This window comes from Chionomys nivalis, chromosome 3, assembly GCF_950005125.1.
Source record: "Chionomys nivalis chromosome 3, mChiNiv1.1, whole genome shotgun sequence".
NCBI lineage: Eukaryota > Metazoa > Chordata > Mammalia > Rodentia > Cricetidae > Chionomys > Chionomys nivalis.
This window is the reverse complement of record NC_080088.1, coordinates 122,938,791-122,963,306: the sequence shown is the minus strand read 5'-3', so window position 1 is coordinate 122,963,306 and position 24,516 is coordinate 122,938,791. Positions and strand designations below refer to the sequence as shown.

Sequence of the window (24,516 nt, the reverse complement as noted above, 5' to 3'; positions counted from 1 at the left end):
AGGGGCCAGGGAGTCTATCAGAGATCATGGTTACTGGGGGACAGGGTGGAAACCCCCATGGCTGCCCTGTCAGCTCTGAACACAAGGAGGCTCTGAGAATGGAGAGTAAAGGAGTCTGTGAATGCTGAGCCTTCCTTGTGTTGGGCCATTTGGATTACACAGAGATAACGGTAATGGGAAATAATTAGGAAACTACCTCCCTGTTGGGGGACCATAAAATACATTATTTACACCCGGCTTGTGGCCCCAAATGCCCTCCATATGGAATGACTTTTTAAATACTTCACTTCCAATTCCAATTAATTCATCTTTCTGAGCTCAGGTTCACATTTGCAAGCAGAGAATGCTCAGAGCTTTTGTAGAATAAATCCTCAGCCCTGGGCTGGGTGGAGCCATTGACGGACTGTGTGTCAGTCTGAAAACTGGAAACACCCTCAGCCCTGGGCTGGGTGGGCACCTGGGGCGAGCCATGGACGGGCTGTGTGTCAGTCTGAACACTGGACACTTGGCTCAATGAGCACAAAAACAACATAAAGAAACAAAAGCAAAGTCTAACACAGAACAGGGTCTGGCTTTGGACTTCTGAGGGCTCTTCCTGGATGTGGGCAGAGTCTGTGGAAAATAGAAAAAAGTAGAGAAAAGGGGATCTCTAGGAAACACAGTACAAACAGAGCTGAAAGAGTGGCCTGCATGGTTTGCTTCAGAGTTTTGTTAGTGTGTGCGTGTATGTGAGTGTGTTTGAATGTGTGTATATATGTGTGTGTGAGTGTGTGTTCCTATATATATGTGTGTGTCCCTGTGTATATATGTGTATGAGTGTGTGTATGTGTGTGTAAGTGTATGTGAGTGTGTCCACATGTGTGTACGTATGTGTCCACGAGTGTGTGCGCACACATGTATATGTGCGTGCCTGAAGTCAGTCTTGGCTATGTTTCTCCAGGGGTAGTCCACCATGTGTTTTTTGAAACAGGGTCTCTCACTGGGACTTGGAGCTTGCCACTCAGGTTAAACTGGCTAGCAGCAATCTCCGGAGATCTTCCAGTCTCCACAGTGCTGGAACTGCAAGCATGCACTACTGATTTCTTCCATGGGTGCTGGGTGGGCATGGAACTCAGGTCCTCATGTCGGCACGGCAAGCACTTTCCCCACCGAGCCACTGCCCAGCTCTGATTATACTGAGCTTACAACGCCTTAGGACTCGAGCCTTCTGGAATGGCACATTTGCTTTTGAAAAGAGATAGTGGGCCACGAGATTTGATTTCACAGCTTTCTGACTTGAAACCTCTTTCCTTCTGCTTGCCTGGGAACCTCCTAAGCAGAGCACTAGAGCCCCACCCCATGTGGTTCCCACTCTAGAAAGACTCGCAGGCGCACGATGCTAGCAGGCTTGTTATTAGACTGTCAGCAGATTTGCAAGCAAAGTGTCAAACTCCGCTATTAGTAAAAATTAAATCATATGAAATGTCAGTGAAATAATTATATCAAAAAAAGAATGTCACGTTCCTCCATCTTTACTAGCGCTTTTCTGTGACCCAAGCTTCTGGGGCTTCTCTTCTCTCTGTGAGGGGATGGTGTATGACAGCGTCCTGTGTGCCTGGATCCCCACTGTGTTTAGTGAACTGTACTCAGCTCCAGGCGGGATGTTTTACACTGTGGGCATGGGCAGACACAAGAAGCCAGGTGATGTTTCCATGAGGGGTCAGCTGAGCACTCACTGGCCCTCACTCCAGTTTCTATCCCAGGGTCTGGTGGACACTGTGAGATCCAGCTCACTCATGCATTATACCTAGGAGAAGCCTTTTTCTTTAAAGGAAAATGGATGGACACAGAGGCGGGGCCAGGCCCCTCATTTCCTTAAGACCGGGATTTCTTTTCATTTTTTTCCCATTTGAAGGTGGAAAATGCACCCCAAAGCAATGGCAGATCCATAATTCATGGGCATATAAAATTGATGTTGGGTTTAACAGAAGGAGAGCTGTAAGTGGCTGTCCATTAACTATTTATGAGCCTGCCAGGGTGCTGACAAGCCAGACGTGGGGAGGAGATCACACCCGTGATCCCATATTTTATTTAAACATTATTAAAAGTACACAGTCTATAACGAGGCTTTCAATTTCGCCCAGATTGGAATCCACTGTGATGTTGCCTCTGGGTCTCCAAAGGTTACCACTAGGTGCTCATGGACGCTGCTGTCTTTTTTCCCTGTACAGGAACTTAAATTTCTCCCTTTTCCCATTCTGGTCTCTGTCTTCTTATGCGCCCCTCTTCAGCTGCCTTGGAACCTAGGGTATATCCCATGGTCTCCCTCAGCCTCAACTGAGTCATCTATAAGATGGGACATTGCACAGATGTCACCCTTACGGTGACTGTGAGAATTTGATCAGACCCCTCTGAAGAAGTGACTTTGCCTCTTTGGGATTTCAGCAGTGTTTGGAGACATTTTTTGATGGTGGTGCTATTTGCTCCTGGTGAACAGAGAACAAGGGTGCTATACTGTACCCCACAGCACCCCCCAGAATAACACATGTGCTAGACTGTGCCCCACAGCACCCCACCCCAGAATAATACATGTGCTAGACTGTACCCCACAGCACCCCACCCTGAGAATAACACATGTGCTAGACTGTGCCCCACAGCACCCCACCCTGAGAATAACACATGTGCTAGACTGTGCCCCACAGCACCCCCCCAGAATAACACATGTGCTAGACTGTGCCCCACAGCACCCCCCCAGAATAACACATGTGCTAGACTGTACTCCACAGTACCCCACCCCAGAATAACACTATGGTTTGAAAACCCTAAGTTACACAATGAAAAGTAATAATTTTTGTGATTTTCTTGAAAATGAACTTCAATGAGTAAACAGCATGGACCTCAGATGTTTTGAGTCTGAAATAGGCCTTAAAGAGGCTCAGGCCTGGGTTCAAATTCTACCTCTGTCACTTCCTAGGACTTAGAGAAGCTGCCTGGTTCCTTTACTGGTAAAAAAAAAAAAAAAAAAAGGATGAGACCTGGATGTAACGCCCATGGCCCAGAGCCTGGCAGGGAGAAGGGGAGGGCACCCACTGTCACTGCCACCCAAATCACCAACAAAAGATTAATAGGGGGTAGGATGCAGAGCAGGGTGAGGCAGATCACGCTAGAGGGAAGGAGAGAGCCCAACTCTGAAGGGAGAGGAGAAAGAACACAAATGGAAACTCTCAGTGTCTGCCGTGTGCTATTATACGGGCATTTCTTGTCTCTCCCAACTTCACAGCCACTCGATGGGCAAGGGCTGCGTCCTGTGTCTCACAGGTGCCAGGAGGCCATGCAATCCTGGGTTTGTTCCTTCTGCCGTCCTATGGACGGTTAGGTGGTACCCAGCCCCCGTTTATATGCATTTGGAGCCTCAAACTATGACACTTTGGAACCAGGGTCTTTGCAAAAACTATTAATAAAGGTGGCAAGACCGGGTCAGAGTCCGGTAATCGCTTGGATATGAAATGTCCCCACAGGCTTACAGTGTGGAAGGTCTTGGTGGCACTCTTTGGGGCAGGTTCTGAACACTCGGGGGATGAGGTCTGGATTTACGTCATCCCTGAGTGCTCCCGTTTTGCCCCGAGTGCTCCCATTTTTGTCCTCTGTTTCTTGGCCCACCACGACATGAACTGAACTCTCCACCACAGCTTCCCCACCACGATGGACTCTCTAAAGCCATGAGTCAAATGGTCACAATGACAAGAATGGTCAAAGACGCTGTGGCTCTAAATCCAGTGAATGTGGCCTCAGAGACAGTCAGTGGGGAAGAGAAAGTCGTGTGAGGACACAAGTGGAGACCAGCTGGTGCAGCCACCTGCCAAGGTCACCTGAAGCCACCAGACTATGGATAAGAGCACAACATCTCTCCTGGAATCTACAGGGTGTGGTGGCCTTGCCAATACTTTGATTTCAGACTTCTGGTCTCTTGAGCTGGGACATAATGGGTCTTTTTTGTTTTATGACATCCATATTTTGGTAACTTATAAAAGCCCAATAGGATCAACGTACACTTTGACCTCCTATGCAAGTAAGAACAGTTCCATGAGTAACGACGGGAGGAGAGCTGGGGAGGGGAGGCAGTTGTCATTCATTGGCACACAGTGGAAGGATCTGGGATGAGAAAGATGGGATGGGAACAAGGCTGAAGAGTCAGGCTTGCAGCCCCATGGCCAGTCTCTTTCTCGGGGGTTGGGTAGGGCCTGGGCACACAGCAATCATTCTCAATACTGAGTAAGATGGAGCCTGGAGAGCAGAGGACAATTTCCAGGAGTCAGCTCCTTCCTTCCACCGTGAGAGAATCAAACTCAGGCCATCAGCACTGCTGCCAAGCACCTTTACCCACGGAGACATCTGGCTGGTGCCAGATTGCAGTGACCCCAATCCGTCTGCATGGCAAGATGAGTGCAGGTGCTGATAAGGAACAGGTGAGCCCTGCACTGTGTAGGAGCCGGGCCACCTGACACCAGCTCTGAGTTGCCGAGGCGGCCTCAGGCAAAGGCACAAGGCCAGTCAAGTAAGAAAGTGGTAGGTCTCAGTGCTGAGGTGGGAGATCAAGGTTCGTGAAGCCCACCATCAGCCCACAACTTCCCTAGACTGTCCAGGGACCAGGTTGGTTCTCCTGGGTTCTGTGACAACTCAAAACAACAGAATATAAATTCAGAGGCGAGCTGTCTTGTACCCCGATGACAAAGGAACTTGAGTGATTTAGAGCCAGAATATTCTTTTTTCCACAATGGCGCCTGGAGTTGCCAGGAATAGTACATCCACTAAAATTAATGGGCAGAGCTCATTTTTCTTATTCCGCAAGGAGAGAAGTTCCATTGGTGGGGTAATGGATGTTGATCTGGATGTGCTGGTGAGCCAGCTGGGGGATCAATCACTCACAGGCAACAGCTCACAGCCCTTTAAACCAACACCAACTGTGACAAATGGAGCTGGCCAGGGACAGGCGGAAAGGACTGCAGACAGAAGATCCATCAACATCCTTGTGACAGCTCACGGGTCCCAGGGGCCCAGAATCCTACTTGGTCTCCTACAATGGAGCCATTTTTCAGCAGAGTTGAACTGAAAGGCCAGGGATATCTCAGGGAAGACTTCAGTGCTAGACACACATGGTCAACAGTTCCAGCCCTGAGCAACCTCCCACATCTGCCCCTTTATGGTCCTGGCCTGGCAGAGTTGATAGTCAATATTTCAACAAACTCAACATTCACTGAGAGAATCAGTGGATGGATGAATGAGGAGATGGATTGGTGGGTGGATGGGTGAGTAGACAAATGAGTGGGTGAGTGGGTGGGTGAGTGAGTGGGTGGTAAGTGGGTGGGTGAGTGGGTGGACGGACGGATGAAGAATGGGTGAATGGATGATGTGTAGGTTGGTGGTGGGTAGATAGATGGATGGATGGCTGGGTGGATGGGTGGGTGGATGGATGGATGAATGGGTGGGTGGGTGGAATTTATGGATCAATGAGTGAATGGATGGGTGGTGAATAGATGGGTGGATGGTAGATAGATAAATGAATGCTTGAATTATAGAGTTAGGAAATTACCTTTCTTCCTTCTGGGAGATCTTAATTCTAAAATAGAAGGTACGGATGGCAAGGCTTTGCTCTAGACATGGCTCAGTGGTGGCGAAGGTGTGCATGGGAGGAACATTCAGTGCTAGTGGGACATGACACTGAGGTTTCCTGTGAGGATTCTGGCCCATTGAATAGGAAACTGCATCTGTGCAAAATACACGAGTGATGGTTACCTGATGGAGGAGGGTCATCTGTCTATCTGCTGCTTTCATTGGCTAATTAATAAAGAAACTGCCTTGGCCCTGATAGGACAGAAAATTAGGTAGGCGGAGTAGACAGAACAGAATGTTGGGAGGAAGAAGGCAGTGAAAGCAGACTCCATGCCTCTCCTCTCCAGGCAGTCACCATGACTCTCCTCTCCGAGACAGATGCAGGTTAAGAATCTCCCTGGTAAACCAAATCTCGTGGTGCTACACAGATTACTAAATATGGGTTAATCAAGATGTGAGAGCTAGCCAATAAGAGGCTGAAACTAACGGGCCAAGCAGTGTTTAAAAGAATACAGTTTCCGTGTGATTATTTTGGGTAAAGCTAGCCGTGCAGGAGCCGGGCGGCGGGAAGCGGCCTGCCGCTCCACACTACAGTTGCCGTGTTAGCCTGTGAAAAGCACCTGAGGGAAACAAAGAGGAGGAGGAAAGGCTAGTGTGGGTAGCGGCCCCTGACTTCCTGCCCTGGTGCTTTGGAACATTGTGGTGGGAACATGGTGGAGGTGATTACTCAACCTATAGAAGTCAACAAGCAAAGGAAGAGGCAGGAAGTGTCTGGAACCCCAATCTTCCCTTCGAGGGTGTGCCCTCCAGTGACCTAACTTCCTGTCTCTATACCTGGCTGGGAAAGGCCAGTACCCTAATTGTAGCAGTTCTGTATCTCCCACATGTGGACTGGTCGAGAACACCTAGCCCACCATGGTGCTGGACACACAGTAGGCACTCTGAGGACACATCTAGCGTGAAGGACGGGACCAGGGCTCTGACTTCTACACTGAGTTGTAGAGAAGACACATGGGAAGATATGCTGGTCCCGGCCATGGGCCTTGACCAGGATGCCAGAGCAGGGAGACAACTAGCCTTAGCAACAAGGTATCCTCAAATGACAGCAAGCATGTCATTTCCCCGGTGTCCTCGCTTCCATACCATAGGGACCTGGAGACCCACCTCCTTCCTCATCATGTCTGTTAAGTGCCTGTGTTAGCCCAGACCTCTTTTTTTACTGCTGCAGAGTCCTTGGGACCCAAAGGCCAAGAATATACTGGTAAACTGGGAACAACCACTCTTAGCAAAAGACCGTGTGTGGAGATTTGAATTGGAAATAGCCCTTTCAGGCTCACATTTTGAGCTCCTGGGCCCACCCAGCTTGTGGCCCTACTTTGAAGGTTACGGAACCATTGGGTCATGAGGCCTGACAGACTGAAGTATCTCACTATAGGTGGCTTTTGAAGGTTAAATCCTTGCTTGGTTTAGGTGTGTTCTTCTTGACCCTGGTGTGCACTGGTGTGAACAGACGATGTCACCAACCTCTGCAGTCACGGGGTGGGTGGCTCCCACCTTGTGTCTTCCCAGCCATGAGGGCTAAGAGCTCTGGAAACCTGAACTGAGATAAACCTCCTCCTCCCTAACTGAGGCCGTCTCTGTTGGGTGTGTCAATCACAGAGATGGAAGTAACCAATGCAGACCTCCAGGTGAACTTGCCCATGTAAGCTTTGCCCACATCAGATGCCCTAAAAAGACTGTGGGATATTCCAGATGTCTTTGCCATGGCAAAAGTGATGCCTGCACTTCTAGGGTGAGTTCCGGGTGGCTGACACATGTGCACCCAGGATTGTGAACGTGAGCTTACTTGCACAATCAGCTCAATCTTCATTTAGGGTACACCCCAAATCCACGGGGAACTGTCCCCACTGGTACAGAAGGACAGCTGAGGCCTGCACCCTCAGGCAAGAAGGTTTGTGGAGATGGAAGCTCAGACTAGAGCTGTGCTGCCAGCTGCCATTGGCCAGGACCTACAGCCATCAGGAGGCAGGGAGGGCAGGATGGGGTGTAAGGGGCGGTGTTCAGAGTAAGTGTGGCCTGGTCTGACCTCCATCCACAACATTTGAGAACTCAGCCTGTGGCTTTAACCACACCCTATTTGCAGTCCATTGTTATGAAACCCACAGGGGACACATCTTAAGGTTGCTCTGAGAAGTTCCAAGCAGCCTGGGGCTTTTGCAACAGGGGCATCTGTCTAATTTCTCCAGCGGTTGAGAGTTTCTAGAGAGCTGCGCATTACCCTAGGAACAGAGGCGCAGAGGGGAGAATGGAAAAGAGGGAGAGAGGACATGGGAGCAGGGAGGCAGCACAGACAGAGAAAAGCTGCCGTTTGACAGACCAGTGTGCCCACGCGTGCAGCCAGCTAACAAAGACATCCCGGGAGATGGAGGTTGGGGTAGCTTTCCTCCAGGCCAGAGGTGATGCGGACAGGCTATGACAGAGGCAGCGGGTGGCTAATGAACCCTGCTTGTCAGCTGGAGGAGAGCCTTTCTCTCCCTCAGGGTGAGAAGGGAACTTCAGTCAGGGACCTGGACCGGTCTGGGGAATTTCAGGCTTTGTAGAGCACCTCGCCTGTCACCGTGTAGGAAGCAGACCTGTCAAGGACGGAGCTGACAGCTCGACTCTGGCTGTGGAGGATGGTGGCTCCGGAAGCTCATTTGTAGCAGAGGACAGCGGGCAAGCCCTTTCGCAGGAAGGCGGGGAAATGACCTCACTTTGGGGACCTTAAGGACAGTGTAAGCGCAGGATCACTTGCTGGAAGGTTGAGTGACAGTAGACAAAGAGGGGTGCTGCCCCCACATTGCAGAGTAAGAGCCCTGAAGACTTCAATATGCCTGTCCCAAGACTAATGCTGTCATGTGCCCCGTGATCCCACAGGGAACTGTTCTTGGAACAATACATCAAAAGATGGAGGATATTCCCACAAGGCAGAAAACAAATTAAAAAATGTACTTGGTCCATGCCGTGGATGGCTTGAGATACAGATGCCAGTGACTAATGGCATGGCTAGAGATACAGACCCATGTCCCTTCACTGAGCCTCATTTTGGCATGTTGGATAGCCCAGGGCCTCAGTTTCCCCATCTTCACCACAGACATAGGATTCCTCTCTGAAAACAGGCACACTGTTCGTTCCCAGTACCCGAGTCTCTAGATGCCTCTTCCACCCTCCACGTTTGGTGTCTCTGCTCCAAGCCCAGAGATGAATCCACATTTACCACAAGTGGCAGTTGAAGCCTCAGTTTCCCCACTCGACAAACCACAGTTACTGTGAGCATTCCACACTGAGATGGAAAGACAGACATTAAACATACCATGTTTCCCTCCATGTTGCCCAAGGCCACCCTGTCCTGGGCATTGCCTATGCGAGGCAGAAAACACAGGCCTGAGTCTAGAAGCTTCCAGCAGCACAGAAGCTTTGGTTGGCTTTGGGTACACCTCAAGATTTTGTAGCCAATGACAGTGCTGCCTCTCAGCCCATGTCTTCTGTTTCTCCCTCCTTGGTAACCCTCCCCCAAAGGCCCAAGAGGGCAACCTAGAGTCTCCCAATAAGAAGGCTTCCCTACCCACCAAAAGGAAGTTTCCACTCCAGCTCAAATGCTCATCTACACAAGAGCCCACGAGGGCCGGCCCTCACCAGCTCCATGCAGCGCCGGCTGGCTTCCTCCTCCCGCTGCACCAACTCCTGCATCTCTGCCTTTAGCTCCTCCAGGCGCCGCTGATAATATTGGCTGTTTTCTCGCTGCTGGGCCTCTGACTTGGCTGCCTGAGACAGCTCCTCATCCATCTTGATCAGGCTGTTCCGAAGCCGGATTACCAGGACCTGGGAAGGGCAGAAAGCCTGGTTGGTCTCACCTGAAGAAACCAGAGGTCTGAAGCAAAGTCTCAAAAGAACAGACTCCTTCGCTGGGCCTCTGCATGTGTGTGCCAAGTGATCCGGGTTGAGAATTGTGGTTTCTGTCCAGACAACACACTAGAGCTGACCCTGCTGTCAGGGACTAAGGTGGACTGGCCCTGAGGGCATGAGAACAACAGAGCCAGTGCTTGCACACCCCATCTGCCATGCAGTGGCATGGGTGACAGAAAGATGCCCTCCCCCTTCCACCCCTTGTGACCTGTGGCAGGAGAGAGCTGGCCTTGGGTGAGGGTGAGGTCACTCCTCTCTCTCGACCCTCAGTGCTCTGCCTTTCCCAGGGACAGAAACCTATCAGACTTAATGAGGGGATGAAGACAAAAGCATCCAGGCTCCTGCACACTAGAAAGGCCTCAGTGTTATCTGGATCTATTAGGCAGCCAGTGAGCCTGGAATCTGGATCTGTGAAATGCCAGTGGGCAAATGGCGGAGTGTTGACACAGGCAAGGGTTATGTGACTATTTCAAGACTTGCTGGGAGTTCTGGCAGCCGTGGTTGGAGGAGACAGAGTCAGGGTCGGAGACCTTCACCCAAAGGGGAGCCGCCCTGTTAGGCCCCATTTTGGAGACTGTCAGGCTGGAAGGGGAGAAAGAGGCATCACATGGCGTCTTCAGTGACCCTTCCCAGCAAGGACACAGGTTCTGTTATGCCTGGATAATGGTGACAGAGGGGACCAGTGATTACAGACTGGGATCTTCCAGGTTCTACCATCAGGTTTTTTCTTTTCCTGCTGACAGTTGTCTATGCTAGAACTGAGTAACAACTCCACAGATGCAGACAGCCATGCAGTGCCATCAACAGCATTTCCAGGGTCTGGAGGCCCCTGCCTGAGTGTCCCCTGGAGCTACCTGGAAAGTCTATGAAGGTCAAGGTCAACAAGAATTTCCCTGTTTATCCACAGCAGCCATATCTAAGACCACATGTCCTGGGATGGGGAGAGCTTCAGGGTGAGGGGCACGGCCTTTCACATCCAAACACCATGTAGTGAAGGGGTGAGGGCTGCGGAGAAACTAGAGCACAGGCCCTGGGGAGAGGGTCAGGACTGGTGTCATCAACTCCTACCTGACCCCACGCTCGCTCTCAGTGGTGAAGGCTGTCCTTACTCCTCACCCTGCACGGCGTTGCTAAAGTCAAGCACAGAGGGCTATGGCGGAGGATTTTGATAGTGGAGGTGACCTCTGTACACGTTTCATGTCCTTGGTCCACAGAAAAAGTGAACACACACTGAAATTATTGGCTCAAGATTGATGTCAGTGTCCTTGCTAACCCCGTCCAAGCCCACCAGGGTCTTGCTATACTGCAGACATCCTGGAAGCCAGGTGGGCTCTCCAATGCTAGAAGGTTCCATCTGTACAGTCATGGCATACTCTGTGATGCGGCTGTTTGTGCTCATATGTCTGTCCTGTACATACCAACACGGAGCTGCATAGATGGCTGCGGGAGAAACTGACCATAGGAATTTGACGTGTATGAGAAGATGAGCAGATAGACAGAGATGGAGAGAGTGGTACCCACGGACTCAAGGGTGGGCAGTGGAGCCTAGGCCGAAGAAGGCAAGAGGAGGGAAAGGGTAAGGGAAGAAGAGGGGAGGAGATAGGAGAGGAGGGTGATGAGAGTCGGGGTAAAAACAGGCTGCAAGAGAAGAATGGGCTGAAGATGTTGGCAGGAGGGGGCAGAGGGGGAGAACGGATGGGTGCATGGTGGCTCTAGGAAATAGGTAGAAGAATAAAGGAAAAAAGAACAGGGGAAGGGAGAGGAACAGAGGGAGTGGTCGGATTCGTCTCAAGCTAAGCATGTGAACCAAGTGATATGGGGGCTCACACAGCAGTCCCTGCCCCCGCTCCCAATGGCTCATGGGGCTTCAATACCTCAAATCTCTTCATCTGCACTTTCTGGAACTCTGTCTTGTTCTCCAGGTCACAGATGATAGCTTCCTGCCTGCTGACAATGGCGCGGTCCACGGTGGACTGCTCCAGGTACTGGATACGAAGCTGAGCCACCTGCAGCTGGGCACATTGAAGAGTCTACTGGCACCATTGACCCGAGTCCCGCCCCTGGTACCAGTTCCCTGCTCCACTGCTACATGTTGACCATCCACACTGGCCAGCACCATCCAACAGGCATGCGCATCGGGACTCGGCACCCGCGTGCAATGGGACATGGCCACTCTGACAGGCATGCACACCAGCTCTAGCAGGACTTAGGAGAAGTTGGTGGCTCAAAATAATCAGCTAGGTACTGAGGTTTAGAGAAATCATGGCTCCTATGGAAGAGCTCCCAAAGGGGTGTGGGCCTGACTCACAGGCATCTTCTCTTCTTAGGACCAATTTCTCAGAGGGGGGGAGAGGAAGGGGGAGCCAGCACTGACTGGTGCATTGGGCTGTCTGTGTATGGGGCAGGAACGAGAAACTGTGACAGGAGTGTGTGGAGCTGTCTCTCCACTGGGACTTTCTCAATGCACTTGGCACATGACTGAAGTTGAGCAGATGACCTGGGGATCCTCCCATCTCCCACAGCATGGAGGCTCTGAGCACCTACCTGCTCCCGCAGCTTCTGCTTCTCCTTCTTGGCTTCTTCCAGCTGCAGCTGCAGCTCCTGAATTTGCCCGATGTCAGCAGCAGACTGGTGAGACAGAAAACAAGATAAAGAGGCCCTTTCCAGAACCCCTTCTTCCTCAGCCCACAGATCTCTACAGAACTTCTGTGACAATGATGGTACCTTATAAGTTGCTTTTTACCCCTTCCCAACACCCCATCTCGGTTTGCTGAGTCACAGCTTCCCAAGGCCCCATCTCTGTTGAGTCACTCCGTGGCATCAGTCCAGGGACTCAGTGAGTGCCGAGTTCTTGATGTCACACTCTGGAGAGCCCAGAACAATCAGGGCTGCCCCGGGATCCGGTAAACATTCCAAGCGTAGCACTGTGGTTTGAATGAGAAGTGTCTCCCACAGTCTATGCCCAGTGGGGTTTTGCTTGCCATCAAAGGGCTTTTGGAAAGTGACAGTCAGGGCTCGGGCTGCAAGGAAGGTTTAATTCATCCATAGATCTCCAGTTTGAACCTATAGTTGGTGGAACCGTGGAAGGTGCAGCTTAGACGGAGGAAGTAGGTCACTTGGGGTCACAGATCATAGGGGTGTGCCCTATCCAGGCTCCTTCCTGCTGAATCTCTGTTGCTTCCTGTCAGCCATGAGCCACAAACTCCTGCTACACTGATGTCCTTCCCAGCACCTGGGGTCAAACAAACAGGCACCAAACTCCTGAAATCACGAGCCCAGGTGATCCTGCCCTTTAGCAACTTCTAGCCAGTCAGGGTAATGATAAAACTAACTTGGGAGGAGAAGTGATGTGAGCGTCAGGGAGCTGGGAACCCGCACTTGGACAGCAGCCAGAGTGAGCCAGGGACTCTCTGCTCCTTGGTATCCTCATCTAACTACGGGCAGAGTGTCTGCTTGGCCCCCTCCATAGGTTAGTTCCAAGGTCAGAGAGAGAGGGGAGTCAAGACCCCTGTAGGATGTGGAGGCAACGGCTGAGCTTGGCAGTCTCTGAAGAGCGAGTTTCCCGAGGATGTGGAGGCCTCTTGGCTCCTGCTCTACCACATGTCTGGTTTTGTTCACTTGTCATAGCTCATGTATGTTTTGGCCTGTGGCCAAACAGAATCATTTCTACATTGGACAAAACTAACCACAACTCAGGCACAGGCTCTCTGGTAGCAGCTGTAACCCTGGTGATTCCACTCTTTTTCGGGTTACATCCGCTTGTCTTGCAGACATGCCTCCCCTCTGGGGATGAGTGTGGAAGATGTTTGATGTTCCTGGACCGAGCTTGTCTCCCTGGGATAAGTTCAAAAACCGGCTGGGCGCCTCGGTCCATCCCCCATTCATTCCAGGCAAAGCTCCCATTTTTCCCAGCCACCTTGTCTCCTCCCTGTCCAGGTCCACATCACATCCCTCGCTTTCCCTCAAATTTGCCTGACACTGTGGTTTTCAGTGCCCGCCCCCACGCCTCAGCTCCAGACTGCTGTAGGACAAGGCAGAGCTGACAGGGTGGGGTAGCATGCTGGCTGCAGCTCTCCTGCCCTGCTTCCCATCTCCCCTCAAACGAAGCCTTCTAGGAGCCTGGCCTGTCCTTCCTCTCCTGGCCTCCCTGAGTGCATGGCTGCTGCCTTCCCCCACCAACCTCCCTTCAGCCTCTGCAATGCCTCAGGGAAACTTTGCATGCACCTCCCTCCCAGGCACATGGGTTGCCCTCCTGCCAGCCCCCATGGTTCCACTGCAAGTCCATTAACTCCTGACCCTCATCTGGGTTTCTACCTGGTACCTCCTCCTCAGGGAAGCCTTCCCTGATTTCCATCCTTTTCTGGACTCTCAGTTCAGTTTGCCAGCCCGCCTCCCACCACATGCTGCTCTGGGTAGCTTCGTGGCAACATCTGTTCAGCTCACAAAGCCACAGGGGAAGTGTGGAAGTCCCTTTGCTTACCAAAGTGTCCTTGGCATTGTTTACAGTGTCCAGAGGAGAACTAGCCCTCAGTAAACAACAGATGGACAGACTGGATGGCTGAGTATATGGGTGGTGGCTAGACACAGTGAGTAGATAGCAGATAGGTGTGTGGATGGGTGGGTGGGCACATGGAAAGGCAGACTGTGGTGGTTTGAATAAGAATGGGCCCCATAGGCTCATGTATTTGAATGCTTAGTCATCAAAGAATAGCGCTATTTGAGAAGGATTAGAATCTTTCCTTCCTCCTCCTCCTCCTCCTTCTTCTTCTCCTCTCTGACTCTCTGTGTATGTGTGTGCACGTGCGTGAGCACACACGCACATGCACATACATTAGGATGTAGTTCTCAGCTACTGCTCCAGTTCTATGTGTGCCACCACATTCCCCGCCATGATGATAATGGACTAAGCCTCTGAACTAAGCCAGTCCCAGTTAAATGTTTCTTTTATAGGAGTTGCCGTGGTCATGGTGTCTCTTCACAGTGGTGAACCAATGACTAAGACACAGCTGAATGGATGGGTTGGTGGGCAGATGCGTGCATGGTGGATGTGTGTGTGGACAGGGAGGTGGGCAGATGCATGCGTGGTGAATGTGTGTGTGGACAGGGAGGTGGCCAGATGTGTGCATGGTGGATGTGTGTGTGGACAGGGAGGTGGCCAGATGTGTGCATGGTGAATGTGTGTGTGGACAGGGAGGTGGCCAGATGTGTGTGTGGTGGATGTGTGTGGACAGGGAGGTGGCCAGATGTGTGTGTGGTGGATGTGTGTGGACAGGGAGGTGGCCCTACGATGTCAATGTTTGCCTGGTGGAGCCGCCCTCCAGAGGACGCACCAGCTTTCCCCAGGGCTGCATAGAATTCACAGCCCCTCCTTAGCTCTGTTAAATCTGCCCAATTCACAAGCTGGGAGAGGTCCTGACCTGTGCAATGAGGTCTTTGTGCTTCTGCATGAGGCCGTTCAGGTCGTCCTGGTCCTCGTCGATGCGCTTCAGGAGGTCTGCCCTCTCAAACTGCAGCCTGTACAGCTGTTCGTCCACCTGCAGGGAGGCAGTGCATGACTCAGTGTGCGCTCGTGGGTACTAAATGCTCAGTAGATGTGGATGCAACACGTACGAAGTGTTCTGGCCCTGTGGGAACCTCTTGGAATCCATTCATACACATGTAAAGGTCTAAGGCATAGACGTGTAAGCACAAGCCTGCATTGTCCCTGAGAACAGGGACTTTGTCCCACACACAGGCATATATCCCAGCACCAAGTATCAGAGTTGGCATCCAAGAGGTGCCAAATAAATATATATTGTGTGGGTGGATGGATTTGATTGGGGGTTTTCCCTCCAAGGTCATTTCTTTTGCATGTGTATTTGGTGATTTTATGTGTATGTAGGCATATCCTGTGGATGTGTGTGTTTGTACATGTATATGTGTGTCTAGGTTAGCTTTTAGTCAGCTGGACACAACTTAGAGTCATTTAAGAAGCGAGAACCTCAGTTGAGAAAATGTGTGTGTGTGTATGTGTACATGCATATACATATACGTGTGTATGTATATGTATGCATCTATTCTGAGATTAATGTGGGATGCTCCAACCCATTGTTGGTGGTACTACCACCTAAGTGAGTGGTCCTGGGTGTATAAGAAAGCAGGTTAAGCCGGGCGGTGGTGGCGCACGCCTTTAATCCCAGCACTCGGGAGGCAGAGACAGGCGGATCTCTGTGAGTTCGAGACCAGCCTGGTCTACAAGAGCTAGTTCCAGGACAGGCTCCAAAACTACAGAGAAACCCTGTCTCAAAAAAAAAAAAAAAAAAAAAAAAAAGAAAGCAGGCTAAGCATGCCATGGAGAGCAAGTCAGGAGGCAGCCTCCTTTAGGGCCTCTTCTCGGCTCCAATCTCCAGCTTCCTACTCTGATTTCCTTCAGTGATGAACTACAATCAGTAAGAAGAAACAAACCCTTTCCTTCCCAACACTCTTTTGGCCATGGTGTTTTACCACAGCAATGGAAACTCTAAGTGTGACAGAAATAGGAGCCGCGTGTGGGGTTATTGCTATGACAGACCTGTTTTTGGAAGGACTGTGGTGGTATTTGAAGTTTGGGCTGCAAAAGCCCTTGAATGCTTGGAGCTCAGTGGGTTGTTACGTGGGACCCTGGAAGACAGGAGGATTGAGATAAGGGCAGACAATGGTGGCCTGACTTGGGAAGGGCAGCAAAGGTTGTGGAGTGGAGCTTGCCTGAGCCTACAGACAAAGCACAGCGCTAGGGAAATGGAGCCTCATGGAGCCCAGAGGATAATGGGGCCCTAGACACCAACTGCTGAATTTTTTATGCTGCTAAAGTTTGTTTTTGCTTTGATTTGATTGTGGCTGTGCTCTGGAGCTTCCTTTTTTTTTTTGAAATAGAAATTTTGTAACTTTTTAAAAATAGGTGCTCACAGTTAATAGACTATGGAATTTTAGAGAAATTTTGAGTATTTTAGAGAAAGCTTGAACTTTGAAAAAGACCTTGTGGGTTTTTTTTTTTTTTTTTTTTTTTTTTGGTTTTTCAAGACAGGGTTTCTCTGTGGTTTTGGAGCCTGTCCTGGAACTAGCTCTTGTAGACCAGGTTGGTCTCGAACTCACAGAGATCCGCTTGCCTCTGCCTCCCAAGTGCTGGGATTAAAGGCGTGCGCCACCACCGCCCGGCTTTGTGGGTTTTAAAGAGATTGAAATGTAAAGTGTTTGAATTTTCTAAAGACTGGGGGACTTTTACAGTTTGATAGTCTTAATACTGTGATATTAATATTAACATGTAATCTTGGGGGCACATGAGGAAGGAAAGGTTATAGTTGGATAGTGACGTATATGTGTGTCAAATTGACAAAGGGTCAGTTGCTTTGGTCAGTTTTTCATCAATTCTATACAGCATAGAGACATTTAGAAGAGTGAGTCTCTGTTGAGAAAACGCCCCCTAAATTGGCCTGTGAAGCATTCTGGAGTAATGATTGACGTGGAGGCCCAGGTCATCATGGATGATGTCACCCACTAGGCAGCTGGTCCTGGTTTGTAGAAGAAAGCAGACAGCAAGCAGTAAGTAGCAAGCTAGTAAGCAGAATTCCTCCGCGGCTCCTGCTTCAGTTCCTGCCTCCAAAGTTCTTGTCCTATCTTCCCCCTGATAGAATGTAATGTGAGCATCTAAGCTGAGATAAACCCTCTCCTCCCCAAGTTGCTTTTGAACATGGTGTTCATCACAGCAATAGAAACCCTAGAAAAATGTGTGAGCACATGTGTGGGTTTCCGGACATGTTCCTTTTCATTGAGAAAACAATGAAATACAGGATAAAGGGCTTGTTAGGATGCTGCTCAAGCATGAGCTGGCGCCTCCCCACCTCTATGCAGACTATAGAATTCTGTATATTGAATACAAGTTTAAGTCAAGTATGATCATCCAGACTCCAGACATTGTCACCAACATGATAGATATATGGCTCTTCCGTCCCCCTCAGTGTTGAGCATACAATAACATAATGAATAGCCAGGTCTTCTGAGTGCGGGGAGTTGACGTGAGCTCTTAGAGAAGGTGGCATGTAGCAGTCTGATGGTAAATACCAAGAGTCCCATGGTGGTAAGAACACAGGAGGGCTGCGAGAGGTTCCCGAGAACCATGTACAGCTGTGAGCGCACAAATGGACATATGATCAGCTCTGGTTTTTGGGGTTTTTTTTTTTTTTTTTGGTTTTTTGAGACAGGGTTTCTCTGTGGTTTTGGAGCCTGTCCTGCAACTAGCTCTTGTAGACCAGGGTGGTCTCGAACTCACAGAGATCCGCCTGCCTCTGCCTCCCGAGTGCTGGGATTAAAGGCATACGCCACCACCACCCGGCTGATCAGTTTTGCTTATTATCGCAGGTGAAACTTCATGCTACTGAGTACACAGTAGGTCCACAGAAGGTTTCCTTGCTTGCCTTTGTAAATGTGATCTCACACCTGTGTGTGCATGTGTGTGTGCATGTATATGTACGTGTGTGTGTGCATGCATGCGTGTGTATGTGTGTGTGTGTGTATTCTGTTGAATTCAGTATCAAGCACCCAGTAGGCCCATAACAAATTGCCTTTGCTTCTTAGGGAACCAAGTATTCAGTAGGTCCACAGTAAGTTCCCTTATCCTTCTTACAGAACTGAATACTCAGAAGGTCTACAACAGAAGCCGGTATCCCCCAGCAGTGGGGTGACTCAGAGGGGTCTCAAGGGGATGCCCACATCCTAAGTGTTTCCTTTCCAAGGCTATGTCCCCAGCAGGCCAAGGCCAGACCATGAGCCTGCTCCTCTGGGTGGGGCTGTGGGAGGTACAGTACCAGGGTCTTGCTCCGGGTCACATTCTCCAGCTCACTGTGCATGTTCTCCAAGTCCGCAGTCAGCACCTTCTGGGTCTTCAAGGCGTCCTCGCATTTGGCCTCACTCTGCTCCAGCTGGACAGGAACAGGAGCAGAAGGAAGTCACTTCTCGGACATCCTCCCTCCCTAACAGCCCAGCCCAGCCCACACCTTCACACCTGTCTGTCGACACACATCCTGTGAGCAGGGGGTATGTATGCTTGAGGCAAACACCGGAGGATGCCTACTCCCCAGAGGAGACAGGCAAGGACAGTAGTGATAGCCTCTGGGGAGCACAGGGAGTGACAAAGGAACAGTGTGAGGATGGCAGGACCGGCCAGCCTGGTCTGCAAACCCACTAAAGTAAAAACATTCTACACGGAAGAGTCTTCCTGTGCTCACCTTCGACCAGACCTCAAAGGCTGAGCCAGTAACTCAAACTGCTTTCTCGTCCTCTACCTTCTCGTCTATTGGAAGGCTACAATTGCCCAGGCACATGCCATGCCCCCCAGAGTGACCTGTCCCATTGAGAAACTCCTATCAGCACACAAACCCTATGTCCAATGTCTATGTTTCCCATGATCCCTAGAATTAGAATATTCAGACAGAAAAAAACACACAGAAAATACTTAGGACTCAAAGTAGGGTAGCACCTTGTCCAGAGCTACACAGTTGCAAGAAACAGAGGCAAACCCAGCATTCCCTGACATACAGACTTTCCCTTCTGAAACCACTGTCTCCTGAAGGGTAAGGGATCTGGTCATGGAGCCACACACTTGTAACCCAGCATTAGCGAGGCTGAGGCAGGAGAATGGCTAGCCTCAGGCCGACCCTGTCTCAAAACAACAACAACTGAAACAAAAGAGCTTAGAGGAGGGGAGGCAACCAGGGTCCTACTGAAGAGGCCACCGAGGGAGCCAGCAGCAAGCTGACGAGGAAAGAAAGGCCTGAGTCCAAGAAGGGCTGAACACCACCCACGTGGGAGCAATCCCACCTCCCCCCCCAACAGACAATGAGCAGCTCCAATGTCAAGGTGCTCCACCCATGTGTTACCGTGGCTGTGGCAATAACCCAAGAGTTGGGGTCACTGGTGTGAGCAAGGCACCGTCCACAGAAGAGATGAGACTTCAGAGTGAGCTAGATATGCCAAACTGGAAAGCCCAGCCTCGAGTGAGGCAGAGAGGCTAGAAGAAGGGCTCTCTACAGAGGCGGGGAGCAGAACTTGGGTCAGGGCCTCACTGAGAATGAATCTGTGCTAACACAAGTAGGGAAGAGGTCAGAGCAAGTGCAACAGCCCTAGAGCAGAGCACGGGACCACAAGAGTGTAGCCAGACAGTGCCCCTCCAGGGACAAGAGGGACAATGCCAAGGGTGTACACAGGGGTCACAGCAGCGAAGCAAGGGGCCGGCTACAGGCTTGGATTTTAGTCTAGCCTGTTGGGCTTCTCCTAGTGAGTTGTGGCTCCTCCCTGGCTGTTAGGTGGAGAAGCAGTGTGGGAGCTATGATGCGTGGTGAAGGCACAACAGAGTCCTCCTGGAAGGGGACTAGAGTGCTCCAGCAGGTGGGGAGGGCTGGGCTTGGAGAGAAATGGAAGGACCCACAACTGTGGGGAACTGTATCATCTGTGTAGTGCTGGGGAAGGACCCAGGTCACATGGACCAGGCAAGGGCTCATCCCCAAGCTGCATCCCCAGCCCCTCATGTGGGGACTTTAAATCCCATTTTGGTGTTGTAGAACATGAGTTAGAGCCTCTTCCCCACCACATACACCCCAGCAGGACAAATACAACTTATTTTAAGGAAGCATTTGAGGCTTGGCAGGAGCTGCTATCTATGGGTGGAGGGTGGTCCCTGATCCCAGAAGTGCACAGGGAGGTGGGTCTAACCTACTCTACATGGACTGAGCAGAAATCTCATAGACCAAGGCATCTGTCAGGCAGCTGGGGCTACAGTTGCTGCAGAGTCTCATTTCGGATCTTAAAGGTTCCAATTATTATACTTTAGGGGACAGGAAGAAACACAGGCTGTGGGTCTACTTTCCATTATGGGTGATCCACGGCAAGAATCATTATGAGTGTCATTCCCACACTGAGTGTGGAGTCACCTGTAAGTTACAGAAGGGATGAGCTCAGATCACCCTGTCATGGTGATGTAAGCTGGAGTCAGCTCAGCAAACACCTTTCCCCGGCATTTCTACCACAGCAGTCAGAGAGCAGAGGCTGCAGAGGTGGCCAGTCGGCAAGTGAGGACTCTTACAGCATCACTAACAGGCTGTTCTCTGCCCAAGTGACAGCTTGGCATGCGAGGTGCAGAGTGAGGGCTGCCGAGAGTCACTGTCCCCTCCACAGTCAAGGCCTCTTGTGCTCAAATCAAACATTCACAGCAGGGCAGAGGTGCCAGATCATGGGTCAGATCAAGTCCAGACCCACCTCTCTTAGCCTCCTGTGGGCTGGACCACAGCAGACCTTAGCAGCACAGTGTATTTGGTATTTGCTGAAGGCCGTCAAGGCTCAGAGTACCTTCTGCACTGTGATTTTTGTTTGTTTGTTTGTTAAACAGTATAAATGTGGCTGTTGTACCCAGCGAACACCAAATGCCCTCCATAGCTAGAACATTCCTCATCCTGGCACATTCAGTCAGCACATGGTTTGCTAAGGAAATCAGCCCAGTCTCCATAGATCTGCTCCAGTTCTGGAAGCTGGCTACCAAGGACCCTGGAGCTGTTCTTCTGTTCAGTGGGTCTGTGTCCACCCTCAGTTCAACCCTGACCCTCCGGAACCTCTGCATATAAACACCATTAGACATTATGGGGTGAGACACCCATCTACCCTGAGGGGGGCTTGGGCATCACACTGTGAGTAGGAACAAAACAGAGAGCAGACAAAATGGAGTTCCAGCGTGCCTTTGACCTTGAGCAGATATCCCCGAGCCTTTGAGTTTTTTCCCAACCACAAAACAATGGGGTGGGGTGGTTCTGTGCATTGAGCAGTCCTACAGGGTACAGCCAATGAGTTGTACTCTATATAATCTGTGGATGGCATACACACGGGTCCCATGCGAGCCCTTGCTCCGAGACCTGCACTGCCTGGACACTTTCAAGTGTAGCCCATCTAACCTGTATAGCAGTCATCCCCATCCTAGCTGGTTAAGTGGAGAGCTTGGTGCTTTGTACAGTCATAGACACAGTAAACGGCCGGATCGGAACTCAAGCCTGGGCACCACTCAGTCTCCACCCATCTCTACAGACTGTGAGAAATGTCTGTCTCCCAAAGGTCCATGTGTTCATGATCATGACCTCACACCCAGCTGTAGACAAGCCTATGACCCTCCTAAGATGTACTGGCATTGAGGACATTGAGGTAAAAGATAGCAAGAGACCTTCCTTCTGGTAGCACAAATGTTTCAAGTCAGGGCACTCACAAGCTGAGCAAGCCCAGTCCAAGAGACACATTTGTAATGATACAATTGGAGCATCGACATGCAGCCAAGCTTGAAGACATCTGAACGGTAGACCTTCCCATTTTCTCTGAAGCTTCTTTCCTACTTCAGGTGAGCTGAGCTGAGCTGAGCTAGGTGGCTCAGAACCCTGAGATTGGCATGTAAAACAAATCAAAGGTACACACACACACACACACACACACACACACACACACGGCATGGACTGGGAGAAAGCTGTGTGTGAGAGAGACAGAGAGAGTGTGTATTCTGTATGAGTGTATGTGAATGTCTGTGTGTGTGAATGTGTGAGTAAATGTGTGTGTGAGTGTATGAATGTGTATGTGAGTGTGTATGTGGGGGGCACAAGTGTAAGCTTTCTGTAATGTGTAAAGGGTGGAACAGACCCCTGTGGTGGGGTGACAGGACTCCAGGCTCTCCACACACAAAGGAGAACATCCTCCTTCCCATGGGCCTGGGGAGATGGGAATTTCCACACTCCCTCTGGTCCTGTGTGGCCACCAGATACAGTTGGCGACTGCAACCCATGAAACAGCCGATCCTTTCACAGATGAAGAATCCCATTGCAGTGGCAGGGGAAGACGGTGACACATGACTTGACAAGGTCAGCTTCAAGTCTTCAAGGCTCCAGACCCAAGTGTTCCTGGATCCCCCATACCCATCCGCACACAACTCTTGCTTACAGACCTCTTCCCCATTGTAGCTCTCACCAGGGACCTTCCACTGTCTCCCCCAACTGCCTCCCTGCCCCCACTGCCTCCATCCCCTCACTGTCTCTCCCCATCGCTCACTGTCTTTCCAGCACCACCACTAGCATTCAGAGAGGGTGACTGAGATCCCCCTCTCATACACAGCAACTATAAGCCCAGGGATGGCTTTTCTTTCCTGTGAGAAGCCATCCACCTGCTTTAAATACTTGGGAAATGTTTTCTTTGGATTTACAGGGCTTCTAGACAAGGCAGCTTGACATATGGAGAGAGGTGGAGCAGAAATGCTGTATTCCGTAGAGAGCTTAGATCCTAGACATCTGGGTCTGCTTGAACAACTTGAGGGATTTGAAAATGCCACAGGGGACATTCCACAGGGTTTGCAGGGCTAGACTGGACACTTTCATGCTGGGCATGCCACCTTGGGATTTGGGAGACTCCACCTTCAGCCTGAAGAGCTTCTCCAGAGAGGATCTCCTACAATCCACATTGCAGACAGCCCCAACCATGTTCAGCAAAAGCTGTCTCTGCAAATGGTATCCACTGAGGACTGGGAGGTAGCTCAGTGGTTAGAACTTGCTGCTCTTCCAGAGGATCCAAGTTTGGTTTCCAGAATTCATGTTAGGTGGCTTTCAACTGTCTCTAATCTAACTACCTCCAGCATCTCCAACATCCTCTTCTGGCCTTTATGGGCACCTACATACCCCTACACACACACACACACACACACACACACACAAACACACACAACTGTGTGTCTGTGTGTATACATATAAATATATATATATTTGTGTTTTTAAGTTTTAAAAAATGTCACCCATGTCTGTGGACAGTAGATCCAATAGACAAGTTCCAACACTACCTGGTGACAATCATCGTCATTTAGTTCTCTAAATGTTTCAGGATTGTCCTGTTCTACATGGAGACTTTGGTTCATGTGTCTCGAGTAGTCTAAAGGGGCTTGCCCATGCTCAGCAAGCATTTGTTCACTCAGGTACATCCCCAGACTTTTTTTTTCTTTCTTTGTTTTATTTTAAGACAGGTTTTACTAAATTGGCCAGCCTGGCCTTGAACTAACTCTATAGCATAAAGAAACTGCTGCCAAGGACGAAAGTGAGGGCAAACCCTAAAGTCTCAGTTTGTGGGTGCCATGGGGAGTCTTCCACCTTTGGGTCAGAAACAGACAGGAAAAATTTTGCCCCTTTGGCAGCTTTAGGGCCCAGACTGAGGATGCATGCAGATATTTATGTGGCAAAGTTAAGTGAAATCAACCCCCACCCATGGGCTACAGGGAGGCAAAAAGCAACAACAACAGCAAAACCCAGAAACTCGGTGTGTGTGTGTGTGTATGTGTGTGTGTGGTGCATGGCACATATGTGTATGTGAATGTGCAGGCACACCCACCCACACACATGCGTTCAGGGTCCAAGCAGGACATAGGGTCTTCTCCTCTATCACCCTTTACCTTGCTGCCTCAAGACAGGGCCTCTCTCTCTGCACCGGAAGCTCACTGCCTCAATTAGGCCAGCCAGTGAGCTCTAAGGCTAAGCCTGTCTGTCTCTGTCTCCGACACTGGCGGTACAGGCACCCACAGCCAGGCACCCATTTTACATGATACTGAGGACCTAAACTCGGGTCTTGTCCACTGAGCCATTTCCCTGGCTCCTACACATCAAGTCTCACCCAGTTCTTGTCTAGCAGGGTTCCTTCTTCCCCGTCCTCCCTCCCATGGGTGGCAGTGCTCCAGCCTTCAGTGGAGGTGACCGGCAGCCTGTGTGGTCACTGGGGAATTGCTCCTGCAGGCACATTTCCAAGCACCAGCCCTGGCTTCCCAGAAGCCACTGGGTTCATGTTTTTCTGGGGATACAGGATGCACTGCATGTGGTGCCTGGTGGTGGCCAAACAATTGATTCCCCTGTTAGTGTCGCCTTGGGGGCTCAGGCTTTGCAGCTTGCTTGGCCCACCCCAGATAAGCAGAAGCCA

General features: G+C 50.6%; 1 protein-coding gene across 1 annotated transcript in view; it reads right to left on the bottom strand.

The window, feature by feature from the left end:
- The window catches only part of Myo18b (myosin XVIIIB), a 208,631-nt gene that overhangs the window by 67,336 nt on the left and 116,779 nt on the right, over positions 1 to 24,516 (bottom strand). Inside the window, exons 35-39 of the mRNA XM_057764761.1 lie at positions 18,354 to 18,467; positions 14,952 to 15,068; positions 12,079 to 12,162; positions 11,409 to 11,546; positions 9,265 to 9,450 (exon numbers count right to left, since the gene is read on the bottom strand). Coding sequence (XP_057620744.1) covers positions 9,265 to 9,450; positions 11,409 to 11,546; positions 12,079 to 12,162; positions 14,952 to 15,068; positions 18,354 to 18,467 — 639 coding nt within the window. The remainder of the gene's footprint in view (positions 1 to 9,264; positions 9,451 to 11,408; positions 11,547 to 12,078; positions 12,163 to 14,951; positions 15,069 to 18,353; positions 18,468 to 24,516) is intronic.